The sequence below is a fragment of the Panthera uncia genome (assembly GCF_023721935.1).
Source record: "Panthera uncia isolate 11264 chromosome A3 unlocalized genomic scaffold, Puncia_PCG_1.0 HiC_scaffold_11, whole genome shotgun sequence".
In the NCBI taxonomy this organism is placed as follows: Eukaryota; Metazoa; Chordata; class Mammalia; order Carnivora; family Felidae; genus Panthera; species Panthera uncia.
This window is the reverse complement of record NW_026057578.1, coordinates 25,078,420-25,100,370: the sequence shown is the minus strand read 5'-3', so window position 1 is coordinate 25,100,370 and position 21,951 is coordinate 25,078,420. Positions and strand designations below refer to the sequence as shown.

At 47.6% G+C, this 21,951-nt stretch overlaps 1 protein-coding gene across 2 annotated transcripts in view; it reads right to left on the bottom strand.

Moving 5' to 3' along the window:
• Positions 1-459: 459 nt before the first annotated feature.
• Positions 460-21,951, bottom strand: part of CDK5RAP1 (CDK5 regulatory subunit associated protein 1) — an 82,287-nt gene continuing 60,795 nt past the window's right edge. Inside the window, exons 14-15 of one of the 2 annotated variants that reach the window (XM_049649981.1) lie at positions 1,032-1,106; positions 460-933 (exon numbers count right to left, since the gene is read on the bottom strand). In XM_049649981.1, the coding sequence (XP_049505938.1) occupies positions 802-933; positions 1,032-1,106 (207 nt within the window). In that variant the 3' untranslated portion in view covers positions 460-801. The remainder of the gene's footprint in view (positions 934-1,031; positions 1,107-21,951) is intronic. The other variant, XM_049649983.1, reaches the window with a different exon arrangement.

The window sequence follows — 21,951 nt, the reverse complement described above, 5'->3', positions numbered from 1 at the left end:
TTCCCCGCACTTCAGCCCATTTTCCTATGTGAGCAAACTGAGGCACAGAAAGGTGAATCCAGTTGCTCAAGCTCATATCACTCAGTCAGTGGCAGAAGCAGGATTTGAAGCCAGTCCTGGACTCCAAAATCCATGCTCAGTGTCCTTTCTCCAAAGGCTCTTAGAACATGGCATCGGATGAACAAACAGTAATAGAAAACAACAGCATTACTAGGTGCTGGGCTCTATTCTAAGTACTCCACATGAATGAATTCATCTAATCCCCACAACAACCTTGTGGAGTAGGAACGATTATTCTCATTTACCAACCAGGAAAACAGAGAGATTAAGAGACTTGTCTCAGGCCACACAGCTTACAAGCGGTGGAGCTGGGATTCTTGCTCCAACATTTATGTTCTTACCTGCCATGCACGCCCAGGAAGCAGAGGATGTAATCTCACCTTAAAGGAGCTCAAGGAGGTTAAGTAAACTTCCCAAGGTCAAGATCATGCAGCAAGTTGCTGCAGAGCTAGAATGAAACTTCAGACACCCTGGCTCCTAAGATGATCTTGTTCCCATTCTTCCAAGCCGGGAACTAAGGAACTCCATTCTCTGTACCTGCCTGCACCTTTTCTGCTTTAACCTCATTCAGACTTCCAAGCAGTCCAGAGGAACTGTGAGACTGACCATCAGTACCCCCGACCCTCCCACCGTCCACATTGATGTCCACACAGCCACCGTCACCCAGCCGGGCTCGCTGGTCCTGCTGGGGACCAGCAACACCTCCTCTGTCTCACTTTCCTGGGTGAGTAAGCCTTGAAATTATTTGTTCCTCAGGGGGCCTGGGTCCACTTGGGGGCCCCTCCGGGACTGGGTGACTGAGGCAGCTGCAAAACTCACCATTGTGTTGCCTGCTAATATTCGATCGGTCCACACCCAAATAGATGCATGCACCTGTTGTCAAAACATTACAATTAACACTTGCTCCCCTGTGTGGCTCCCAGTGCTCCCCAAAGACCTCCTCAACAACTAAAGGGTTTTGCCTCCAATACCTTCTGCTCAGTGCCTTGTAGGTAGTTGTTAAGTCTTCTGCCTTCCCTGGACATGGCTGCCTCAAAAGCCCTTGTCTGCAAAACCAGGAGAAAGATCAGAAAAACAGTTCATAAGAGGCTAAACATATCTGTGTTGTCTACTCTATTTCTGGGGAAACACAGCTTCCCCCAAAGTTTCAACTTCTCTCTTCTGAGCCCCCTTGGGATTCCTATTTCCCATTCCACAGACCTTAAAATTGGGAAGGTACCTCAGACATATGGGGGGTGGGGGACCCCCCCCAATAGGCAAGCCCAGCAGCATCCAGTACACACACAGGACCCTAGAATCTTAGTTGGCATGACTCTGTGGTCAAGAAATTTGTCATCTCTGACTGGTAGTGAGAAGAACTATTTCCGGTCTATAAGGTGACTGTGTGACTTACGAAGGCCAATAGACAACCCCCTCAAAACCAAGGAGTCCTCTGGCTTCCAGCAACAGTGACTCAATGGCCAAATGACTCATTGCAAAAGGCTTTCCCTTCCCTGGGCTGAGCCTCCCTGCGTTGTGCCCAGCCCCAGCCTCCCCTGGCCTCCAGGAAGACCTGACACCATGAGTGCCCTCTCCCACAGCACCACCCACACACATGGTCTGAACACACATGACCAGCATCTGGGGCAGCAGGGAAAGGACCAGTGAGAGGGGCCAGCCCTGGACAAGCATTCACGGGAGTCGGGGTGAAGGGTATCCCTCTGGCTGGAACATAATTTCCTCTCCTCTTCTGACCTAATTTCAACTCCCATAGAATCTCCTTTCAAAGGCTGTGTTTTCCTCGAGAAATCAGGAATTAAAACTCCAGTTCACTCCAAGCAGGTAATGTTTTTTTGGTTTTGCATGTTCAGAAGAAATAAGAATGACTGGCAGAGAAGTAGGAGGGGGTGGGGGGGTGGTCAAGGGGTGCATTTCCATGCCTGCTGTCAGCACACGGAGTAGTGGATAAGAGGGAGGGAGGAAAAGAGGGAGGGGGTGTTGTAACTGGAGCTCACTGACCATTGCACCCCCAAGCAGCTGCCGTGATCTGAAAGGGTGATCTCTTTTCTCTGGTAGCACCACAGTCACCCTGGGCCCTTATCCTGCCGGCCTTGCAAAGCAGGTGAGTCTCTCCTAAACTTTGGCCTCTCCATGGTCCTGAAGGACCCATCAGCAGGCCCAGAAAAAGGCCCTGAGTCACTGATGTAGGAAGTTGAAAGCCTCACTCACTTTCTATCACTGATCTCATCTTGCCCTGGAGTCCCCACACCCCCTGGGGTCAGGGGAGCCCCCAGAACTTAAACTTGTCCACTTCATTCTTTCAAACACTTAACAAATACCTACTGAGCACCTATGATGTGCCCAGACTTGACTTAGGTACTTGGGATATGTCAGTGAACAAAGCAAAGGACCCTGCCCTCATGGAACGTACATTCTAGCAGGGTGAGGTCAGATAAGAAGCAATGAGCAGAGTAAAACTGTAGACTATGTACACAAGTGATCATACTGTGGAAAAGAAAAAGTAGGAAGAGGGGATGTGCATCAGGAGTGCAGGTGAAGGTAAAACTAAAAAGGAAGGTTGGGGAAGGCCTCACTGAGAAGGTAAGTGTTTGAGAAAAGACTGGAGGAGGTGAGGGAGAGCGCTGTGGGGACATGGCAAAGAGAGGCCCCAAGGCCCCAAGGCAGAGAGGGTTGTGCCCCTGGTTCAGGGAACAACGAGGGGGCCAGGGTAGCTGGATCAGAGGGATTGAGGGGAGGTTGTAGAGTGAGTAGAGCCTACTAGTGGGAAGCTGGCTCTTCCAGAGTGAGATAAAAGCTGATGGAACACAGAAGGAGCAGTCTGGAGGGGCCTGGAGTGGAGGCAGGTAGGCCATCGAGCAGACTGGTAGAACAATGCAGAGGCTTGATGAGGCAGGTGGCAGCCAGGGCAGTGGCTGGGTGCAGGACATATTCCCGATAGGACTTCCTGCTGGAGTAGATGTGGGAAAGGACTGAGAGAGGTATCCAGGATGATGCCCAGATTTTTAAGGGCACCTCCTCCTCTATAGGATGAAAACAGCCTCCTTTGAGAGAACATTCCGTTTGCACCCCCAACATGGCTGTGTGTCTCCTCTCTGGGTTTCTACTCCCCTGGGATTCCCAGCATAGCATCCTGAGCCACCTGTGCCACCTGGGTCCCCATGTAGCAGTGAGGGGTTTCTGCTATAGTGTGACGTGTCTGGGCCCTCCCTAGCCTTGGGGCACTGGTTCCACCATCCTTCGCTTCCACAAGACTGTGAACCTCATGGGCCAGTCCTTAATGGGGGAAGGCTGCAAGATGGAAAAACAACAAAATGAAAGGGCTGAACATGTATCGGGAAACACTTCAGAATGATTAGCCCTGCTATATTAGGCCTTGCTCTGGCCTTACTTGCATAGAATCCCAGCCTTGAAAGGTCCTGAAGATCATCCTCCCAGGTCAGGGATCCCTTCTGTGACATCATCAGAGGGCAGTTATCCAGACCAGGGCTGCTGTGTATGGTTGCACAGGTTGTGCAGTGTACAAGCCACCCACATCATAGATAATTATGAATATGTTTATAACAGTGTCCCAATACATGGGGAAAGAGTCTTAAAGAAAGGGAGTCCTTTTCCAATCTCTCCAAATGGGTTGGAGCAGCTCTGATCAACCTCTTGAACTGCATGAACATCCTAGTAACAGGAGGTTTGCTATCTCAGTGAGACAATTCCTGCCCCATCACCAGACAGGTCTCAGCATTGGAGAGCTCCTCTTTGGACGGACCCAAAGTTGGTACCTGTGAAGCTCTGGCCGTGGGTTTCCTCTGGCTCAACCTATCTCCTCTTCCCCTGGGCTACCCTGCAGAGATATGAAGACAGTCCCAGTGACCTAGGATGAGGGTAACTCTTTTTCAGGCCCCTCAACTTTCCCTAGGCCCTTCACTATCTGGTCATCTGGCCCCAGTGCCCTTTAAAAATGGAGTCCCCTGGACTACTCCTGATCTCTTGTGGGCACCTGTACACTGGAGGTGCCCCATTCCCGTGGTCAGAATCTGCCAGCCCAGCCGAAGTGACCTTCCTGTTTCTTTTTCATCTGTTGTAGGAAAAACGTATGGAGGCCTTTCTCTTAGAGCTTCTGAACAGGGTATTTTTGCCCCATCACAACGGTGAGCCCCACTGGGTTTCTTCTCATGCCCATACACCATGCGGCCTGGAGCTGCATCACCTGTGTCTAGAACTCTGCGCAGACAGCTGGCTTCTGCCTTGTCCCCTGGGGTTGGCTAAGAACTGTGCTTGGGCAAGGCAGATGGAGGCAGGGTAGAGACTGAAATTTGGAGTGTGGCCAATGGGGGTGCCGGAAAGGGCCCGGGTGTGCTCCCCCCCATTCTCTGCCAGCTAGTGTACCTTGCGTGGACCCTGCTAGTACATGCAAGGTAACCAGTTCGGACCTTACGCACTTCTGAGAAATCACCCGGCTCAGCCTCCTTTTTTGCATTTGGGTTCAGTAGAATAAAATGACTTTCCCAAGGTCACACAGCAAGTCTCTGGCAGAGCTGAGCCCAGAACTCTGGCATTTCATCTCCTTTCCATGGGCTTCTCTCTATGCTCCAACTTGAGGAGTTATGTCAGGACTCCAGAGTGAGGCTAGAGGGCGAGGCTAGAGGAGCTCAAATCCTGGCTGGGCTGAAGGGTTTCGCATCATTCTGTGACCTGTGATAGCCAGGGAAAGTTCTGGGCATAAAGTGGGTAAATCTGTGCTCAAGAAGGGAGACCTATTAAAGGTGAGGAACAGCGGTGATGAAAGGCCCGGCAAGGCAGGCAGAAAAAGGGTCCGGGTGGGGAAGGATGCAACCTCACCTAGCCGGTGCCTACCACCGGCAGTTCATTCAATAAGTGTACCTTCGTCCTGGACCAAAGAGACCTATGGCGAGCATCAAGATGACCCAGGAGCTAAGTCTGGTTCAAGAAGCCTACATAGTCTTGCAGAGTCTGAACATCCAGGCCTTGTGTGTTGCACAATGCCAGGGGTGCCATTCACACTGGGGTCCTGTCCAAACCTGCCCCACAAGGCAAAAAGGAGCAGGGCCAAACCCACTCAGGAAATACAGGAAAACTGGCTGCAAGAAGCAGCCTGAGGATAAGAGAATTGGCAGAGGAGAGATTCACAAAGGCCTGTGCTGCAGTCAGGATCATCTGGTCCCAACACAGACAGGATTGAAATGAGGAGGCGTCCAGAGGCTGGGAGCTGGGAGGCTGATGAGAAGGCATCTGCAGATCAGGGAACAGAAAGGACACCAGAGGCACCTGTCCCTCCTCCTCCATCCTGCTCCGCACCTAACTGGGCTGGAATACACATTGGGCCAGCAAGGGCCCCAGAGTGATGATGGGGGGCTGGGATGAGATAAGGGCTGGTCAGTGCAAAGGAGGGGGCAGGAGGGGCCCACGCCAGGCTCTCAAGTCAGAAACTCAGAAACTCAAAAGGCCAAATGGTTAGTTCTTTGAAACTCAATTTGCAAAATTCTCCAGCTTTACCATTTACCAACTTACCAAAAACTTACTCTAAGGACTACCTTTCATATATTTAATAAATGAGTATATTTATGAATATTTTCTTTGATATATTTAATGGATATTTTCTTATCATACAACCAAATCCCTAATGTTTTAAGGTTGATTTTTCAGTTTTTACTGACTTGTTTCTAACCTTTTTCTGAGACATTTTCTGTTTCTGCCAACATTTTAGCATTTTTAGGAGGACAAACATTGTTTCAGCAATGTTCCTCAATTAAACAAGAATGAAATTCACTAAGACGTTCCTAAGATGCCTTCAACAAACCGCACATTCCTTAAAATGCTGCTAAGAAGCCTATCTTCATAAGAATGTGTTCATAGTTCCTGAATATATTCTAGAAGAAATTCTCTCAAGATAGATTTTTAATGAATGGGTAGAAAAGCTGTTTAGGGACCCAGTTTTCTAGAGTGGGGTTGCCTGAGAGAGGATGATGTCCCCTGAGGAAGGAGAGGAGAAAGGGGATAGGCCAAGTCCTTTCCCTGTTCTGAACAGTGGAGCAGCCAGGGGTCAGCTGGCCCGGGCCCTCCCCACCCTTGCCCTGCACCCACAGACACCTCTGCTTGCCAGGGCACTGAACTCCCCTACCCATACCTCTCACAGAGCTGCTCAGAGAACAAGACCTCCCGCTGCCCAACGTCAAGGGCATCTCCTTCGACCAGGCCCAAGTGGAGCCCTCCAAGGTAAATGCTGAGAAAAAGAGCTTCCTGAGACAGCCGGGGGAGGTCAGAGCTAGAAGGGTCTTGGAGCCCTACAGGTGCTTTGTCCCCATCCTGCAGGGGCAGAAGCTGAGGCTCAGGCAGAGGAGGCACTCAATGAGGCGAGCCTTCTACCTCCCTTATCTCACCGTCTCATAGCCATCCTGGATGTGATGCCCCATATACAGATGAGGAAACTGAGGCCCCAAGGGGTTCCATGAATCCCTCAGGGAGCCAAGCCCTAGGCATCCTGAGAGCTTCAATGCCTCACATAGGTGGTCTTCACAATTAGTTCCATGAAGTCGATGCTATGATTTCTCCCATTTTACAAGAGAGGGAGCTAAAGCTCAGAAAGGCAAAGAAACTTGCCTAGCGCAGGAGAGCCAGGGTTCCAACCAGGGTTTATCTGATTTCAAAGCCTTTACCCTTAGCCAGGACCACCTACCACCCTAGAGCTCAGGTGGCCTAACCCCCAGAAAAGGGCTGTTGCCTCTGGCACCTGCTCTCTGTGAACTGCCAGAGGGTGGGAACCTGGGCCGGCACGAGGCTGGCTAAATGCCAGGGAGGTAAGATGGGGCCACAGACCACAGGGCTGAGAAAACCAGCAGAGGAACCATGGACGTGCTGCCGAGGGAGGTTGCCAGCTCTGAGTCTGCCCCAGGGGTCACCCTGCCTCCTTGGCACTCGCCCCTTCCCTCTGGAAGGTGAACCTGAGAAGAGGCAGATGGGGTTGGTGGGAAGGGGCAGAGCTTAGAGATGCCCTTCATTTCTTTGTTTCCCACCTTAACAAGATTCCCACTCTTAAATAGCAGTGCAGGAAGGGGCTCTAGGGGCAAAGCAGAGAGAGAACCACATGGAACCTGCTGGCCATGTGGTGTCAGGCAAGCCACTGCCCCTCTCTCAGTCTGCTGTCTCCATCTGTCAAATGGAGATAAAGATAGGCGCTGGAAATCAAGGTTCCCTTCAGAAACACGAAAACTATTAGGATCACTGATTTCACCCAGCCCTACTCTGACCGTTGACAGAGCGTGACCCACCACCCCAGACATAAAGTTTGAGCTTCAGGACCCTCAACTTATGCCCAGTTCTGGACCCAGGACGCCTAATTCCTGGTCCTGACATTCAGGAGACACTAGAAATCTGCTTTCAAGAACCAGATGTTACTGTGCAGGAGGGTAGGAGGAGACAGCAGCAGTTTGTCTCCTAAAACCCCAGCCCCTGGCCTGTGCTACTCCCCCATTCCACCCTCAGACCCCTCCCCTAGACCCCACCCAAGCCAGGGTGGCCCTGGTAGGAAGGGTGAGCCCAGGATGACCCTAGGTCGAGGCTGGAAGACCTACTTCAGGTAATCCAGGGGCTGGAGCTGCTCCAGAAATGATGCCACAACTCTGGGCAAGGAGGGCCAGGACAACAGGGGCCCCTCTATAGTTCTGAATGCCAAAAATGGCAAAGTGCAAGCACAGCCCAGCAGCTCTCACATAACCAGACCTATGGAGACAAGGTGGGGGTCAGGGCAGCAGGTGGGCTCATGGGTTAACTTGTCGATTCACTTCTAGGCTGCCTTGCACTGTTGTGCCAGTTACATATTACACAACTCCAAGATGCACCACTCATACAGTAGCTTATATGAACGACAGCACCTGGAGTGGGACAGTGCACAATCTGCACATCCTTACATAGCTGCCCTGACCGCTCCCTCATTCATTCGCTATCACTAATTCACTCCACTAATATATATCACCGGCTGCTCTGTGCCTGGCCATGTGCTGGATGATGCCAAGACAAAGCTATGAGTCACACCCCGTCCCTGAAACCTTCAGGAGCTCCCCTTCTGGTGGAAAAACAGATGCAGGAGCAGATGGATTCCAGCAGCATGGGTTGGGCATAGTGGGTGGGAGCAGGTGGAGGGCTCTAGCTGGATGAGAGACCCACCTCAGGGTGACCCAGCAGGATGAACCCCAATGCATCAGAAACATTAGAGGCATCTTGATACATAGGTTTTCAGAAGAGCTCCAAAGAGTGATCTGTTCCTTCCTTCACAAACATTCCCAAGACCGTTCGTCCCCTCTGCTCTAACCCCTTGTCCAGTCTGTCCCTGACTCTGCCTTCTTGCCAACAGGGAAAGTTGTGTCCTTAGGATACATAGAACCCCTCCCAAGATAGCTTGAGCCACCTCAGGGAGAGCCGGGCAGTGAGGACAGGTAGGATACCCTTCCCTGCTTCTATCCACAGGGTTATGTGCTGCTGACTGTTCCAGACGAATAGCCGGTTCTTACCGAGGGCCAGTCCCTCTCCTCAGCCACAAGTGCTCTGGACCCTTGAGAGTACAAGAGTGGCTGCTGTCACAATGGAAAATCTCAGCTGCAATAAAGATGATTCTTGCTTGAGAAAGAGTCTGGTTCTGAGTTTGCTACGGGGTTCTAGGAGATGGCAAGGCCCCCCCGAAATGCTTAATGGAAGGTTTTTCTCCCTGATAGTTCCTGTGTTCACTTGGCCCCTCAGAGAGAGATTCTGAATTCTGTATTCAGCATCTCAGGGAAGAGAGGCTCCTCAGAAAACAGAGAGGGCCTGAGCTTCAAGAGCCCACGCCCTGAGACGATGGGACATAGAAAGAACACAGGGAATTTTCACATACAAGGGTTCCCTGCTCGAGAGGGAAGAAGAGGAAGGAAGCAAAAGTTTTGATGTCCCTAAGAAAGAGGGGACTCCAGGAGCCCAGAGATATTTGGGAGGCCCTGAGTGTGGAGGCAAGGGGTTAAGGGAAGAAGCCAGACCCATAAGGGTAGAGCCAGATCCAGGTGGCTGATTATGATACCACAGAGCTCCCCTGGCCCTGAAAGGTGCGACAGGCAGGAGAGTGGCTGACATGTGCCCAAGAGCAGTGCCATCGAGGGACAGAGTGAGGAGAACCCTCTCCATCAACATCTAGTCCCATGTGGCCCAGGCAGGGCAGGGTGGTGAGCAGAGAAAGCCTGGGTACCAGAGGGCTTTGCAGTCAGAAATGTGAATAGTTCCATGGTTGCCAAGAGTCACAAAGCGGGAAGAGGCCTCTTCTCACACCTGGGCACCTGCCAAAGCCCATGGTGAGTTAAGCCTGCCCCCAGACAAAGGCAGATGAGGAGAAACTTCGGATTGTGATAAAATCCCCATCACGGGCAGGTCTCTGTCTTGGGAGGGAACAAGTGACCACCAGCCCAGTAACCTCAGCTGGCCTCTGGCAACTGGATGGCCGGTGGGGAGGCCCTCCTGGAGGCCAGTTCTCTGCCTACATCCCAAACCATTGAGCAGGCCTCGTGGGTCAGGTGCAGGATCCCTGTCCTGTGGTGGGAGGATGGAGTCCAGACCAAACCTTGCTGTGAGTTCCTTACCTAACTCCCCACCTGTTTTACAAATATGAACCACAAGCCCAGCCTTGAAGGAAATAAGTCTCCCAAAAACATCCCTCAGACAAGTCCTTGGGCAAGATGGCAGGACCGCCCTGCACTGTGGCCTTGCAAAGTCTCCCAGCCTTTGGTGTATATAGGATAACTTAAGATAAGGTGGAGGCTGGGAGACACTTTCCCAGAGGACAGTTGAATCCTAAGGCCAGAATTTCCCACCTGTGTGTGAGCACACTGCCTGGTGCATGGCACATACATAGTAGGTACAAAATGATGGAATGGAGACATCTCAGGACCTTGAAGAAAGCTAGGCAGAAGGAGCAATCCAGGCAGGAGAGGCATGAGAGAGCCTGTCCTACCATGGAAGCCCCTCATTCCTCTCCCATGACTTTAACAGGTGCATCTCATTTTACAGTCTTGCAGGCACAGGCAACTATTATCCCATTAGATTCTTACAATCACATTGAGTGGCACCAGATGGGGGGGTGCAATTACCTGCCTTTGCCCAGGCAGGGTTGCCCACGCCATTTCTGGTGCTGGAAGTCAGTGCGCTGGCTCCAAAGACCACCATCCTTCTCCCTCCACCCCAGATGGCCTCTCCTTGCCCACACCTCCATCCCAAGCCTCTTAGCTCAGCTGGGGAGCAAACAGCTCAAAACACCTCTCCCCAAGGGGCGTCTGGCTGGTTAGGTCAGTTAAGCATCCGACTTTGATTTTGGCTCAGGTCATGATCGCATGGTTGGTGAGACTGAGTGCCATGCCGTGGGGCTCTGGGCTGACAGTGGAGCCTGCTTGAGATTCTCTCTCTCTCCCGCTTTCTCTGCCTCTTCCGAGTGCGCGCTCTCTCTCTCTCTCTCTGTCTCAAAATAAATAAATAAACTTAAAAAAAAAAACCTACCTCGCTCATTCACCTGCTCTGGTGGACTAAAGTCTTCCCCAGTAGCATCACTCCTGAAGATCTTTTTTAAGAAAATAAGTTTCCTTATTTTATTCCTCAAATAAAAGTTTACCTGACACATAAGACAGATGACAAGAGAGGTGCTCTGATTAGAATGAGGCTGGGGGCTAAAGTTCTGGCCCTCTAGTTCTACCTTCTAACAGCAGGCACCTCTAAGGAAACTCTGCTCCGTGGAGTTAAGGCACTGAGTTACCCAGGAGGGAGGCCCCAGTGCATGAGCCATCAAAAAACAAGGAGCAGAAAAAAAACAAACAAAAAAAACCAAAAAACAAAAACCAAGGAGCAGAGCGCTAAGAGAACTGAACACAGGATGGATGGGTTTTGACAGCTAGGATAGTAACCGAAAGAATGGGGGAGGGGCATCAAGCTGGCTGAAGTGGTTGAGCTTGCTTCTCCGCTGCTCCCCTCTAGATCTCCGGGTTGTGAGTTCGAGCTCCATGTTGGGTGTAGAGATTACTTAACAAAATGAATGCAAGGAAATTCATCAGAAGAAATAAAGGGGCCCAGAAGGAAGGACACAAAAGGCTCTCACACTTCCCCACCTGCAAAGAGGCAGCACTATCCCCCAGGTGAGGGCTCCGCCTGCTCCACACATAATCCAACACCCAGTCCAGTCCTGTTGTCCTACTTTGTAAATCACTCTCAAATCCACCTGCAATACCACACTGGATAAGGCATCCACCATCTCTCACCTGGATAATTCCAACTGCCTTCCCCTTGTTCTCTCTGCTTCCACTCTGTGCCTCCAGGCTAGACCCCATGTAGCAGCCAGAAGAGACTTCAGAAGATAACCCGAATCATGTCACTCCCTGGTTAAAACCCTCTAACAGCCTCCCATCCATCGTCTTCACCACAGCCCCCAGCCTCTGCCTCCGGTGGTCTCCAGTTGTCTTCCCACCGCCCCCACCCCTCCCTAGTCAGTCACACTGGCCTTGACTTGCTCCCCACCAGATTGCTCCCTACCACAGGCTTGCGCAAGCCATTCTCTCTCCATCTTCACCCCACCCTGCATGGGATAGTTTCTTCTCATCCTTTAGATCAACTTAGAAATCATCTCATCTGAGAGGCCCTCCACCACTCCCATCTCAAACCTTCATTTCTTTCAAAACACTTAACACAACTTGTCATTATTTTATTGAATGGTCTGTTTGCTTGTTCTGTGTCTGTCTCTCCGACTACAAATTATGAGAGAGAGACCATGGCTTGTTGATGCATTCCTGAGCTTGGTACACAGTAGGTGCTTAACAAATATTTGAGGAATACATGGAAGGATGGGTGGATGGGTGGGTGGATGGATGGATGGATGGAAGGGAGGAAGGAAGGAAGGAAGGAAGGAAGGAAGGAAGGAAGGAAAGGAGGGAGGGAGGGAAGGAAGGAAGGAGGAGAGAGGAGGAAAGGAAAGGAAGCAAAGGAGGGAGGGAAGGAGGGAAGGAGGGAGGGAAGGAGGGAGGGAGGGAGGGAGGGAAGGAAGGAGGAGAGAGGAGAGAAGGAAAGGAAGGATGTGTGGTAGATGAATGAACCCATTAGTACTAACCCAGACCCTGCTCACATCTGAGGACACACCACCGCTGGAAACCAGACAGAAGGTAGGGCCAAGAACTTCAGATTTCCATTTGCATAAAGACATATTCCATGGAGAAATAATCCTTATATGTTAGAGCAGAGCTCTTCTAGGTGATGCCTTAAGCAAACAAAACCTAGTTTGAGATAGTAGATGGAGTCAAACTGCTCTTCATTCTAGTGTACATTTATAATTCAGATATTTCACTAAATGACACTCACCGTCCCCCCACAAGAAACCCAAATGTTTGAGTTTGGCAAGAGCAAGCCAGATCTCTCATGGATCAGGAAACTTGAAAATATTCATATTCTTTGAAATGCATATGATAAATTCCCACTTCTGGAGATTTTCTAAAGAAATCCTCAGAGATTCAGAGAAAGATTTAAGGGCAAGACTTGTTGCCACAGCATTGGTTTTGTGATGAAATTTTGGGAACAGGCTACATGTCCAACAATAGACGATTTATTTTTTATGATGAATTCTTAGTAAGAAATATTGCATAGCCATTAAAAGTCACACTTTTATTTTTTTTATGTTTATTTATTTTTTAGAGAGATTGAGACCATGACTGGGGGAGGGGCAGAGAAAGAGGGAGACAGAGGATCCAGAGAAGGCTCTGTGTTGACAACAGAGAGCCCAATGTGGGGCTCGAACTCACAAACCGTGAGATCATGACCTGAGCTGAAGTTGGATGCCAGAAGGCCCTAAAGTCATGCTTTTAAAGAGCATCTGGTGTCAAAAGAATATGCTCACAAGAACATTTAGATCCCAGATGTGAATATATATAAAGTAATTTAAAATGTTTGTTGTGATTTTCAGATGGCTTGAGTTGGTAGGATTGCAAATGATTTTCATTTTCTTCTTAATATCTTTTCCAAACGTTTTATGATGAACATGGTTGACTTTTATCATTAGGGGAAAAAATGTTCACATTCATTCAATAAATAGGGTATCAAGCATCTACTCTGCCATGTGAGCAAAACAAAGCAAGAATGGTTTATGCCTCATGACACTTGTGAGAGAGATGACATTCAACAATTCAGCCAACAAAGAGACACATAACTGCAAATTCCAGTTATGGCTAAGAGGAAACCTACAGGGGGGTACTAGGAGAGAGCATAATGCCGGGGCAGTCTGATTTCAATGAGGTGTCAGGGAAGGCTTCTTGGAGAAGATATATGAGCTGAGACCTGCAGGATGAGTAAGTTAAGCAAAATGTGGAGGAAAGGGATCTAGGCCATGGGACCAGAATGTACAAAGGTCCTGAGATGGGAACAAGCTAGGTACACCCAAGAAACTGAAAGAAAGCCAGTGTAGCTAAAGGGATTAGCAAGAAGTGTTAGAGAGGCAGACAGGAGTCAAACCAGACAGAGGCGGACAGGAGCCAAACCAGGGCCAAAAATAAAGGTGTTACAGTGTGCAACAGTGAATTATTGATGAGTATTAAGCAAGAGAGCTATGTGATCTGAATTACGTCACATATTTTTAAGAAAAAAAGAGACTGAACCAGAGCTTCAAAGCTACAGATCCATAGAGCCTCGGGAGGAAATCCAGCGACTGTTTTAGCAGGAGAAGTCAGAGGATTCATCCTGAGCCCATCCAAATTGACCACCTGAGGGAGCCCATATCTGCCCAACGCCAGTCTGAAAAGGAGTAGAGATAGGAGAAAGGAGGGCTGAAGACGGAAGGAACTCTGGCCTCATGTATGGCTGTCACTTTAAACACTCAGAGCCACTTTCTAATCTGATTCCTATAACCATTACATAACCGAAGGCAAGGACATGTAAGCCTATTTGACAAACAGAGAAACTGAGAAGTTGGCCCATTCATTTGTTCATTCATTAATTTGTCCAACATTTACTACCCACTGAGTGGAGACAAAAATGTACAAGGTAAGTAAGACATGCCCCAGCCCTCAAGAATCTCATGGGCTAAGGGAACAAGAAGATAAATGACATGTCCTAAGTCAAGGCTTTGGCTTCAGGCACATCCTGGGCTTGAATTCCAACCTGTCACTTCTGTGGAAAAGTCACTTAACTTCTGAGCCACAGTTTCTTCATCTCTAAATGGAGACATGGGTGATGGTGGTGATGCTGCTGTTGATGATGGTGGTAACAGGTCGTCGTAAGGGCAGAAAGTATTTTCTGAGTGCGCACTAGTTAGGGGTTTGGTGGTTGTGGTCACAGCCTATGACTCAAGGTTCAGTGTGATTTCCATGACATGACCCTTCTCTCTTTCTCAGGCCAACCTAATGCCCCCCAATGTAAAACCCAAGCTGGCTGAATCCATGGGCAAATGTCACCATAGTGACACCTGCAGCTATATGTGGAGTCAAATTATTGCACTTCCAGAATAGGATGCCTACTAGCAGCAATGTATAGCCAGTGATGGCAAAGTCAGGACAGGTGCTCAGAGGGAGAGCAGCAAAGACAAGGTGTCTGTCAGCTACTTGCCCCCCTGGGGATAGTGAAAAGCTCCTCTCAGCATAGATACACTCAACTCTGGCCTACAAAGTGGAGACCACAGGCCTGACACTGGACAGTGCCACCTGTGGAGCAACTGGGTAAAACAAAGAACAGAGTCGACACACAGACATTAGCAAACGTGTCCTGGAGGTAAATACTTCGTCTTTTGAAACCTCTTATGCATTTGTGACAAGGTATATTCACAAATACAGTTGCAGTAGAATGTATCAAGAAAACTCTATCCTTCTACCAAAAAATGAAAACTCAGAGTAACATTAAAACATCTCTATATCTGCCCTTATTTTGGTAAAAGCACTATAAAGGATCCTTTTTTTTTTTTTTTGTAAAGAAACAATAAAAAAATACATATTTTCTTATTGCAAACAAGGTATGAATAGTTGCCAAAATCTAGGGGAAATCTAGGGAAATTATATAAAACCTGAGAGAGAGGTGGGTGAAAAAAACTGAAAATGGCCGATGCAACAGTAAAAAAGTCATGATGATGGTGATGATAGTAAATTATGGAATACTCACATATGCTAAATTTGATGCTAATCTTGTAACATATTTCATCTCGCTTAACCCTCATGACAATCCTATATAGGTATAATACTATCCCTACTTTATGGATGAGGAAACTAAGACACAGAAAAGTTGGATAATGCCCAAGACCAAACACCAGTAGGTAGATGAACCAAGACTCACACCCAAAGCCTGTACACAAAAACCTTGTCGCCTCCTAAAACAATGATTCTTTGCCTTTGATAACTCACAAAGCCCACTGAAAATCTCATAAGAGACATGTATCCTAAGAAATGAAAACTGACCCAAATTTTACAAGCAATTTAAGAGTATGCAGGGATACAAGTTCCCTGCAGGAGGTCCCTGTGAATTCCTGTTATTGACCAAGATCTGAGATTGATTATACCAGAGGAGGAAACTGAGGCAAGACCACTGAGTTCCAGGGATCAGAAAAATATAGACAAGCATATAAATGTGTGCACAGGTGTGTGTATATCACTAAAGAAACACCTGTGAAAGGTCAAAATCCTGATACTCGTCAGCAGGACATGCACAGCTCAGCCACATCTATGGAGACATCCTCACACAGAGGCCATTAAGAATTAGTACCTGCCTTATCATCTGCAATTGTGATCTCAGCCAAGCCTTGGCCAGCCTTGAAAGGGTCCTCTCTTTCAAGAGTCAGCAGGTCAAATCACTTAGGGCTTGGGAACAAGCAGGCCATTTGCCCAGTGTGATAAGCCACCGTGAGTGAAAGAGCTTCCCATAGATTGTGGATTAGCAGAATCCAATGACTGCCCCACCTCCAAAGGTTGAAGGAGAGAAAGACAAAGAATGGGGAGGCCCCAAGGGCCATCAGGGGCTGCATCCGGGATGTGCCCTTTCCCAACCCGTGGAGTTGGAGTCATTCATTGGGTCCAGAGAACCACTGGAGGAAGTAAAATCAAGGGCCACATCCACCAACCGATGTCACAATTTTTGCCTAAAAGATGACTCCATTTCCCTCAGATGCCCAAGAAAAATAAGACCCAAGGCAGCTGGGTTTTGTCTTCTACTTATCATATATAAAACTCTATGTTCTGCCTTTTGAGAAAAGGTCAACTGTCATTTGTTCTTTGCACCTGACATTTCAGCAAAGCCCCAAATGGAACATTTGGCAAATGAAACTATAGCTGAGATTCACAGTATGGGAACTCCCATGGGGTTGAAGAGGGCCCTACAGCAAACATGCTGAGCTTGCTTCAGGGCAGGGATCCGGAATAATTCTGGACTAAGCTTCGGGTAGAGAGAGGTAGGAGATGATTTTGACTAACCAACCCCTTAGTCAAAATTATCTCCCTCTCCCATACTCTTGCACTGTAAAGCTGTAGTAACACCACAGGCTGATCATATAGGATGTACAAAATCACAAAATTTCAAGTGGTAGGAACCTAACAGATGACTAGGCTTTCTCTGAAATAGAGGCCAGAGGCCCAGAGAACAGTCTCTAAAGTTTTAGGAGCCATTAAATGAGATGACAGATGAGAAAGAGCCTAGAATTCTTGAATACAAATGAGCACCACTATTCAAGTTTCATTCCAAGTGCGATTAGGGAAAGGAAAGGGGACTGAGCAAATTTTATAACTCCCATGCCTAAAATCCCCCAGACATGCCTTCATGCTCTTACCCACTGCAGACACTGTGTATATTCCAACCTTCCTACTTCCATCACTTCTCCCTGAAATCTTTGCAAGTTTGGATGCTTCTAACTGCACACATTTCATATAAAATGTCACTTGACCAGAAGTCTGTCCATAAACACCCTTTCCGGAGGGATCCCATCCCCTCTCCCTCAGATCCCCACCCTAGCACTGGTCAATGCTGAGTGCCAACCATGGCCAGGGCATGGCACTGGCACCATAAAGGACTCTCACTGGGTTGGCACCTGCCAGCCTTAAACACCCCTCTACTCTTGCCATTCACCCAGTACCCACCTGACTCAAAGATAACAGGCTTGTGAAGGTTTAAAATAAGGAAGGGACAGATACTTGGCCTGGCTGCATCTCCAAAAAAGTTCCAAGCACCTTGAACATCTCTCAGAAAGACGCTGACAAATGTCACAACCATTAGCAGGTGTTGATCTTGGAAGTCAGCCTATATCATGCCACCCTTATCAGCACACTTGGATCACGTCCCTGCATGTCTGACAACTTCTGCGAGAGACACTGGTCTATAAAATGAGATGTAGCTTTCCTCTGACAGTTCACAAGCAAGAGCAAGAGGGGAGGCAGCTTCCAAAAACGTTCTCCCATCAACATCGACCCATCAGTGTTGGACAAGGTAAGAACTTGCTACATCAAAATTCATGAAAGAGGGGTGCCTGGGTGGCTCAGTTGGTTACGTGTCCAACTCTTGATTTCAGCTCAGGTCATGATCTCACGGTTCGTGGGATGAAGCCCCACGTCCAGCTCTGCATTGACAGTGAGGAACCTGCTTAGAATTTTCTCTCTCTCTCTCTCTCTCTCTCTCTGTCCTTCCTGCTCTCACTCTCTCTCTCAAAATAAATAAACAGTTTTAAAACTTCATGAAAGAGAAATTCAAAACTCTGAGGCAGAAACAAGCATAGGACAGTTTAAGAAAGGAGAACTACTTAGGGTTTTGCATTTAGAATCTCTTTAGCAATGTCCCTCCCTACTGAAATGCACAGCACTGTACCTAGAGTGGTAGGCGTTAACAATTTCCTGGTATGTAACTTCTTTTAAAAATGGGGATCTCTTGGGGTACCTGGCTGGCTCAGTTCTTGGAGTTGTGAGTTTAAGTCCCACATTGGGTATAGAGATTACTTAAAAATAAAATCTTTTTTAAAAAATGGAGGATCTTAAATGTCCATCAACAGATGAATGGATAAAGATGACATGCATGTATGTATGTGTATGTGTGTGTGCACACACACACACACATACACATACACATACACACACACACACACATACACATACATACATACATACATACATACATACACATAATGGAGTATTACTCAGCAATCAAAAAGAATGAAATCTTGCCATTTCCAAGTATGTGGATGGAACTAGAGGGTATTGTGCTAAGCAAAATTAGTCAGTCAGAGAAAGACAAATATCATAGGAGTTCACTCATATGAGGACTTTAAGATACAAAACAGATGAACAGAAGGGAAGGGAAGCAAAAATAATATAAAAACAGGGAGGGGGACAAACCAGAAGAGACTCATAAATATGGAGAACAAACAGGGTTACTGGAGGGGTTGTGGGAGGGGGGATGGGCTAAATGGGTAAGGGGCATTAAGGAATCTACTCCTGAAATCATTGCTTCATGATATGCTAACTTGGATATAAATTTAAAAATTAATTAATTAATTTTTTAAAATGGGGGATCTTTCCTGAGATTTTTTAATGATTCCATTCAAGACAACATCTAATAATGCTGCCACAAATTCAGTCACGGCAGAGAATTTTATTATTTTTTCCCTCACAGAACACTTAAAGTCACCTTTACACTAAATTCCAATTTCTCACAGGTAAGGGTAAAATGAGAAAAGTAATGAAAATGTGATGAGTTTTCTCCTAAAGTCTAACTTGTCCCATATGAAAGATGTCACTGGCTTCCCATTATGTCTTTCCCAACATTTCATCAATAGCAGTTCTTCTCAGTTATTTTTTTTTCTTTTTTTAAGTTTATTTCTTTATTTTGAGAGAGGAGGGGAGAGAGTGCAAGCAGGGGAGGGGCAGAGAAAGAGGGAGAGAGAGAATCCCAAGTAGGTAGGCTCCATGCTGTCAGCACAGACCCCAATACAGGGCTCAATCTCACAAACTGTGAGATCATGACCTGAGCCGAAATCAAGAGTTAAGACGCTTAACCGACTAAGCCACCCAGGTGCCCAATTCTCCTCAGTCTTGATAAATGGCAGGCAACTTGATTTGGACAATACCTATGCATGGCAAGAGCAGAGGTTGATAAGCCTTATTTTATAAAACTTGATTAGGTAAGAAATGCAGAGAGGAACTCCAGAGTCTACTGGCTTTACTGACAGAACATACCCCAAGACACAAACCTCTGTATTACCTTAAACATTAGAGAGAGAAAGACTTGAGAGAATCATTGTAAGGGAGGAATGTGACAGCCAGAGAAGGGAAACAATCACCACTGGGTCACACAACTGAGCTCAGAGTCAAACACGGGTTTTCTGCCTGGGTGGACCCAGCTCTCTGCCTTCTTGCTGAAGCTAAGGCCCCTCAGCTGGAAATGGGGTAATAATATTATCGAGTGTCTAGATTTGCTGCGAAAATTATAAAAGATGTTGTGGATGAAAAAATTAGCACACGGACCAGTACTCTATACGTAGATATGTATGGATACATCCCAACAAAGAGAGGTAAAGTCAGGACTTATAAGTTTATACATTCACAACAGTTATGGCTGCTCAACCCTGGCCAAGAAAAAGAAGCCACATGCCCCATGGTCGTTAGGACCACCCAGTGCCCTACAATAGAAGAGGCTACAGAAAGTGGGAAATGGGTTAACTTGATCATTGATCCACACACAGAGGAGCCTCCTGTGTGCCAGCCACCAACACAATGAGGATGGTCCAATGCCACCACTAGACCACGCTAATGCTCTCCCAGAACATGGGAACAGGCTTTAAAAAGACAAGAGAGGGCCTGAGATGGTCATACTGACATAAAGATGGTTCTGGCCTCTGCACACTGAGCTGAAATGCCAGGACAGCCCAATGACCAAATGGGTGGAGGGTGCCAAGCTCGGGTCTGATTCATTGGGTGATTTCGTTCTGATTGGGCAAAACTAGCAGCTGGAAGCTGGCCAGTAGGCACAGGCAAGCATATTGACTGCTCTGTACCACAAGTTTCACCATCTATAAAATAAAGATAGACCCTCCTTCTCAGGGTTGTGTAGAGAGCTTACAGCAGCTAATGTCCGCTTACTCTCCACAAAGGGACTGGCACATGGAAAGCTCATACCAACAAGGACAGTGCTTTATATTAGTTGACCAAAAGCTGGGAGAGACCTTGACCACCATTAGAGCAATAACCTTTGTAGCTGGATCATTCAAAATTCTTGAATTCCCCAGTTGGTAACTGAGATGGCTCCAAGGGTATTTGAGAAAAGGAAACCTGGCAGGAGGATGTGGACCATAGAGGTAAGGCTATTGGCAGGGCTTGGCCTGTACTCAAAGACTGCCACCAGCCTGCAGATATCTTCATGCAGAGGTGAAAAAGAAGTAGAAGAAAACAAGACTTTGCCATATGATGGAACACTGTCTGATGAATACAATATACAGACTAGAATGTCAACAATGTGAGTGGAACCTTTCCACAAGAGCGAGGGCCCTTGTGGGTGCATGTCTAATACAAACATACTGGCACCCCTATGATCCATTGGGAGCGTGGTCTCTAAAAGAATTTGCTTTTGCAGATATCAGTCACCAAGATGCTGACCCTCTGGGCCTTGGTCTTCACGCTGACTGTCCAGGCAAGAGAACTTGACCTGCAGAATCCATCTTTGCTGCTGAGAAATCTCCCTCAATTAGCCCTTGAGGTCACCAAAAAAGCCCCTCTCGATCTGCCACCCGGACCACTGTTCAGAAGTGCCCCAAAAGATTCTCCATCTAAGAAACATCCAACTAGGACCCCAGGAGGCAGGTGTCTACCAGTGGCCAGGTACTTCATGTCTAGCAGCAAACTCGAAGAATGTAAGTAAAACTTGTTTCACCTGCTCACCTTTGACTTTCCACCCGCTCACACACACTTCTCATTTCCAAGCCCAAAAACTGATTACACCTTCAATAAGGAGAAGGCATCAAAATCACTTTGGGAGTTTGTTAACAAAACAGCTGCCTGGGCTCCACTCCCACACATTGTGATACAGCAATACTGCAGAAGGCATGAAAACCTGGTTTTCTAATAAGCTCCAAGATGATGTTGAAGCTACTTGTCTGTAGTCCACACATGGGGAAGAACTGGTCAAAGCAACCCTGGAGAAGGGAACTCTTGGATCCAGTCAAATGGCTACCTGCCTTTTATGTGACCCTTATCACCTGCACACTGCCAGGACCTCTCATGGCTTCCCAATGCTGGGCCCCACAGCTCATCCCAAACACCCACACGTACTTAAAGCATCAACCTGGTTGACAAAGAGCCAAGAAATGGGAGATCCAAGTCCAGTACCAAACCTCCTGACCAGATTTGCTCTTTCCAAACGCCCTTCTCATACCCTTCTTGAGTCTCAGCCTCCTTCTTAAAGAGATGTGGAATTCTGTCCTCTGGCAGTCTCTTAGGGCCAGAGAGCAGAGGAGCTCAGGAATTACAAGGCTTGGCAAAGAAGTGACTCTCTTTGGGGACCAAGAAGGGAGTAGGACTCTTGAGCAAATGAAGGCCAATAGGAAAGTCCACAAAGCTCCCTGCAACAGCCTTCTGCAGCCAGCCTTCCAGGATGAAAGGACAGGGTGACAGAGGGAAAATTGGTGGCTGCCTAGTGATCATGGTACCCAGCCCCACAGCTCACACATCCACTGCTTTGCCTCTTTAGGAACATTTCCTCCACTCTGCCCACCACTCTGCCTTATGACAAAATAGTTGAAATATATAGAAAAGTTCAGACAGTGGTAAAAAAGAAAAAAATAACAGTTGTATACCCAACAAACAGTGATTTGGTGGTGGTTGTTAATTTTGTCAGACATTATATATATATATATATATATATATATATATATATATATATATATAT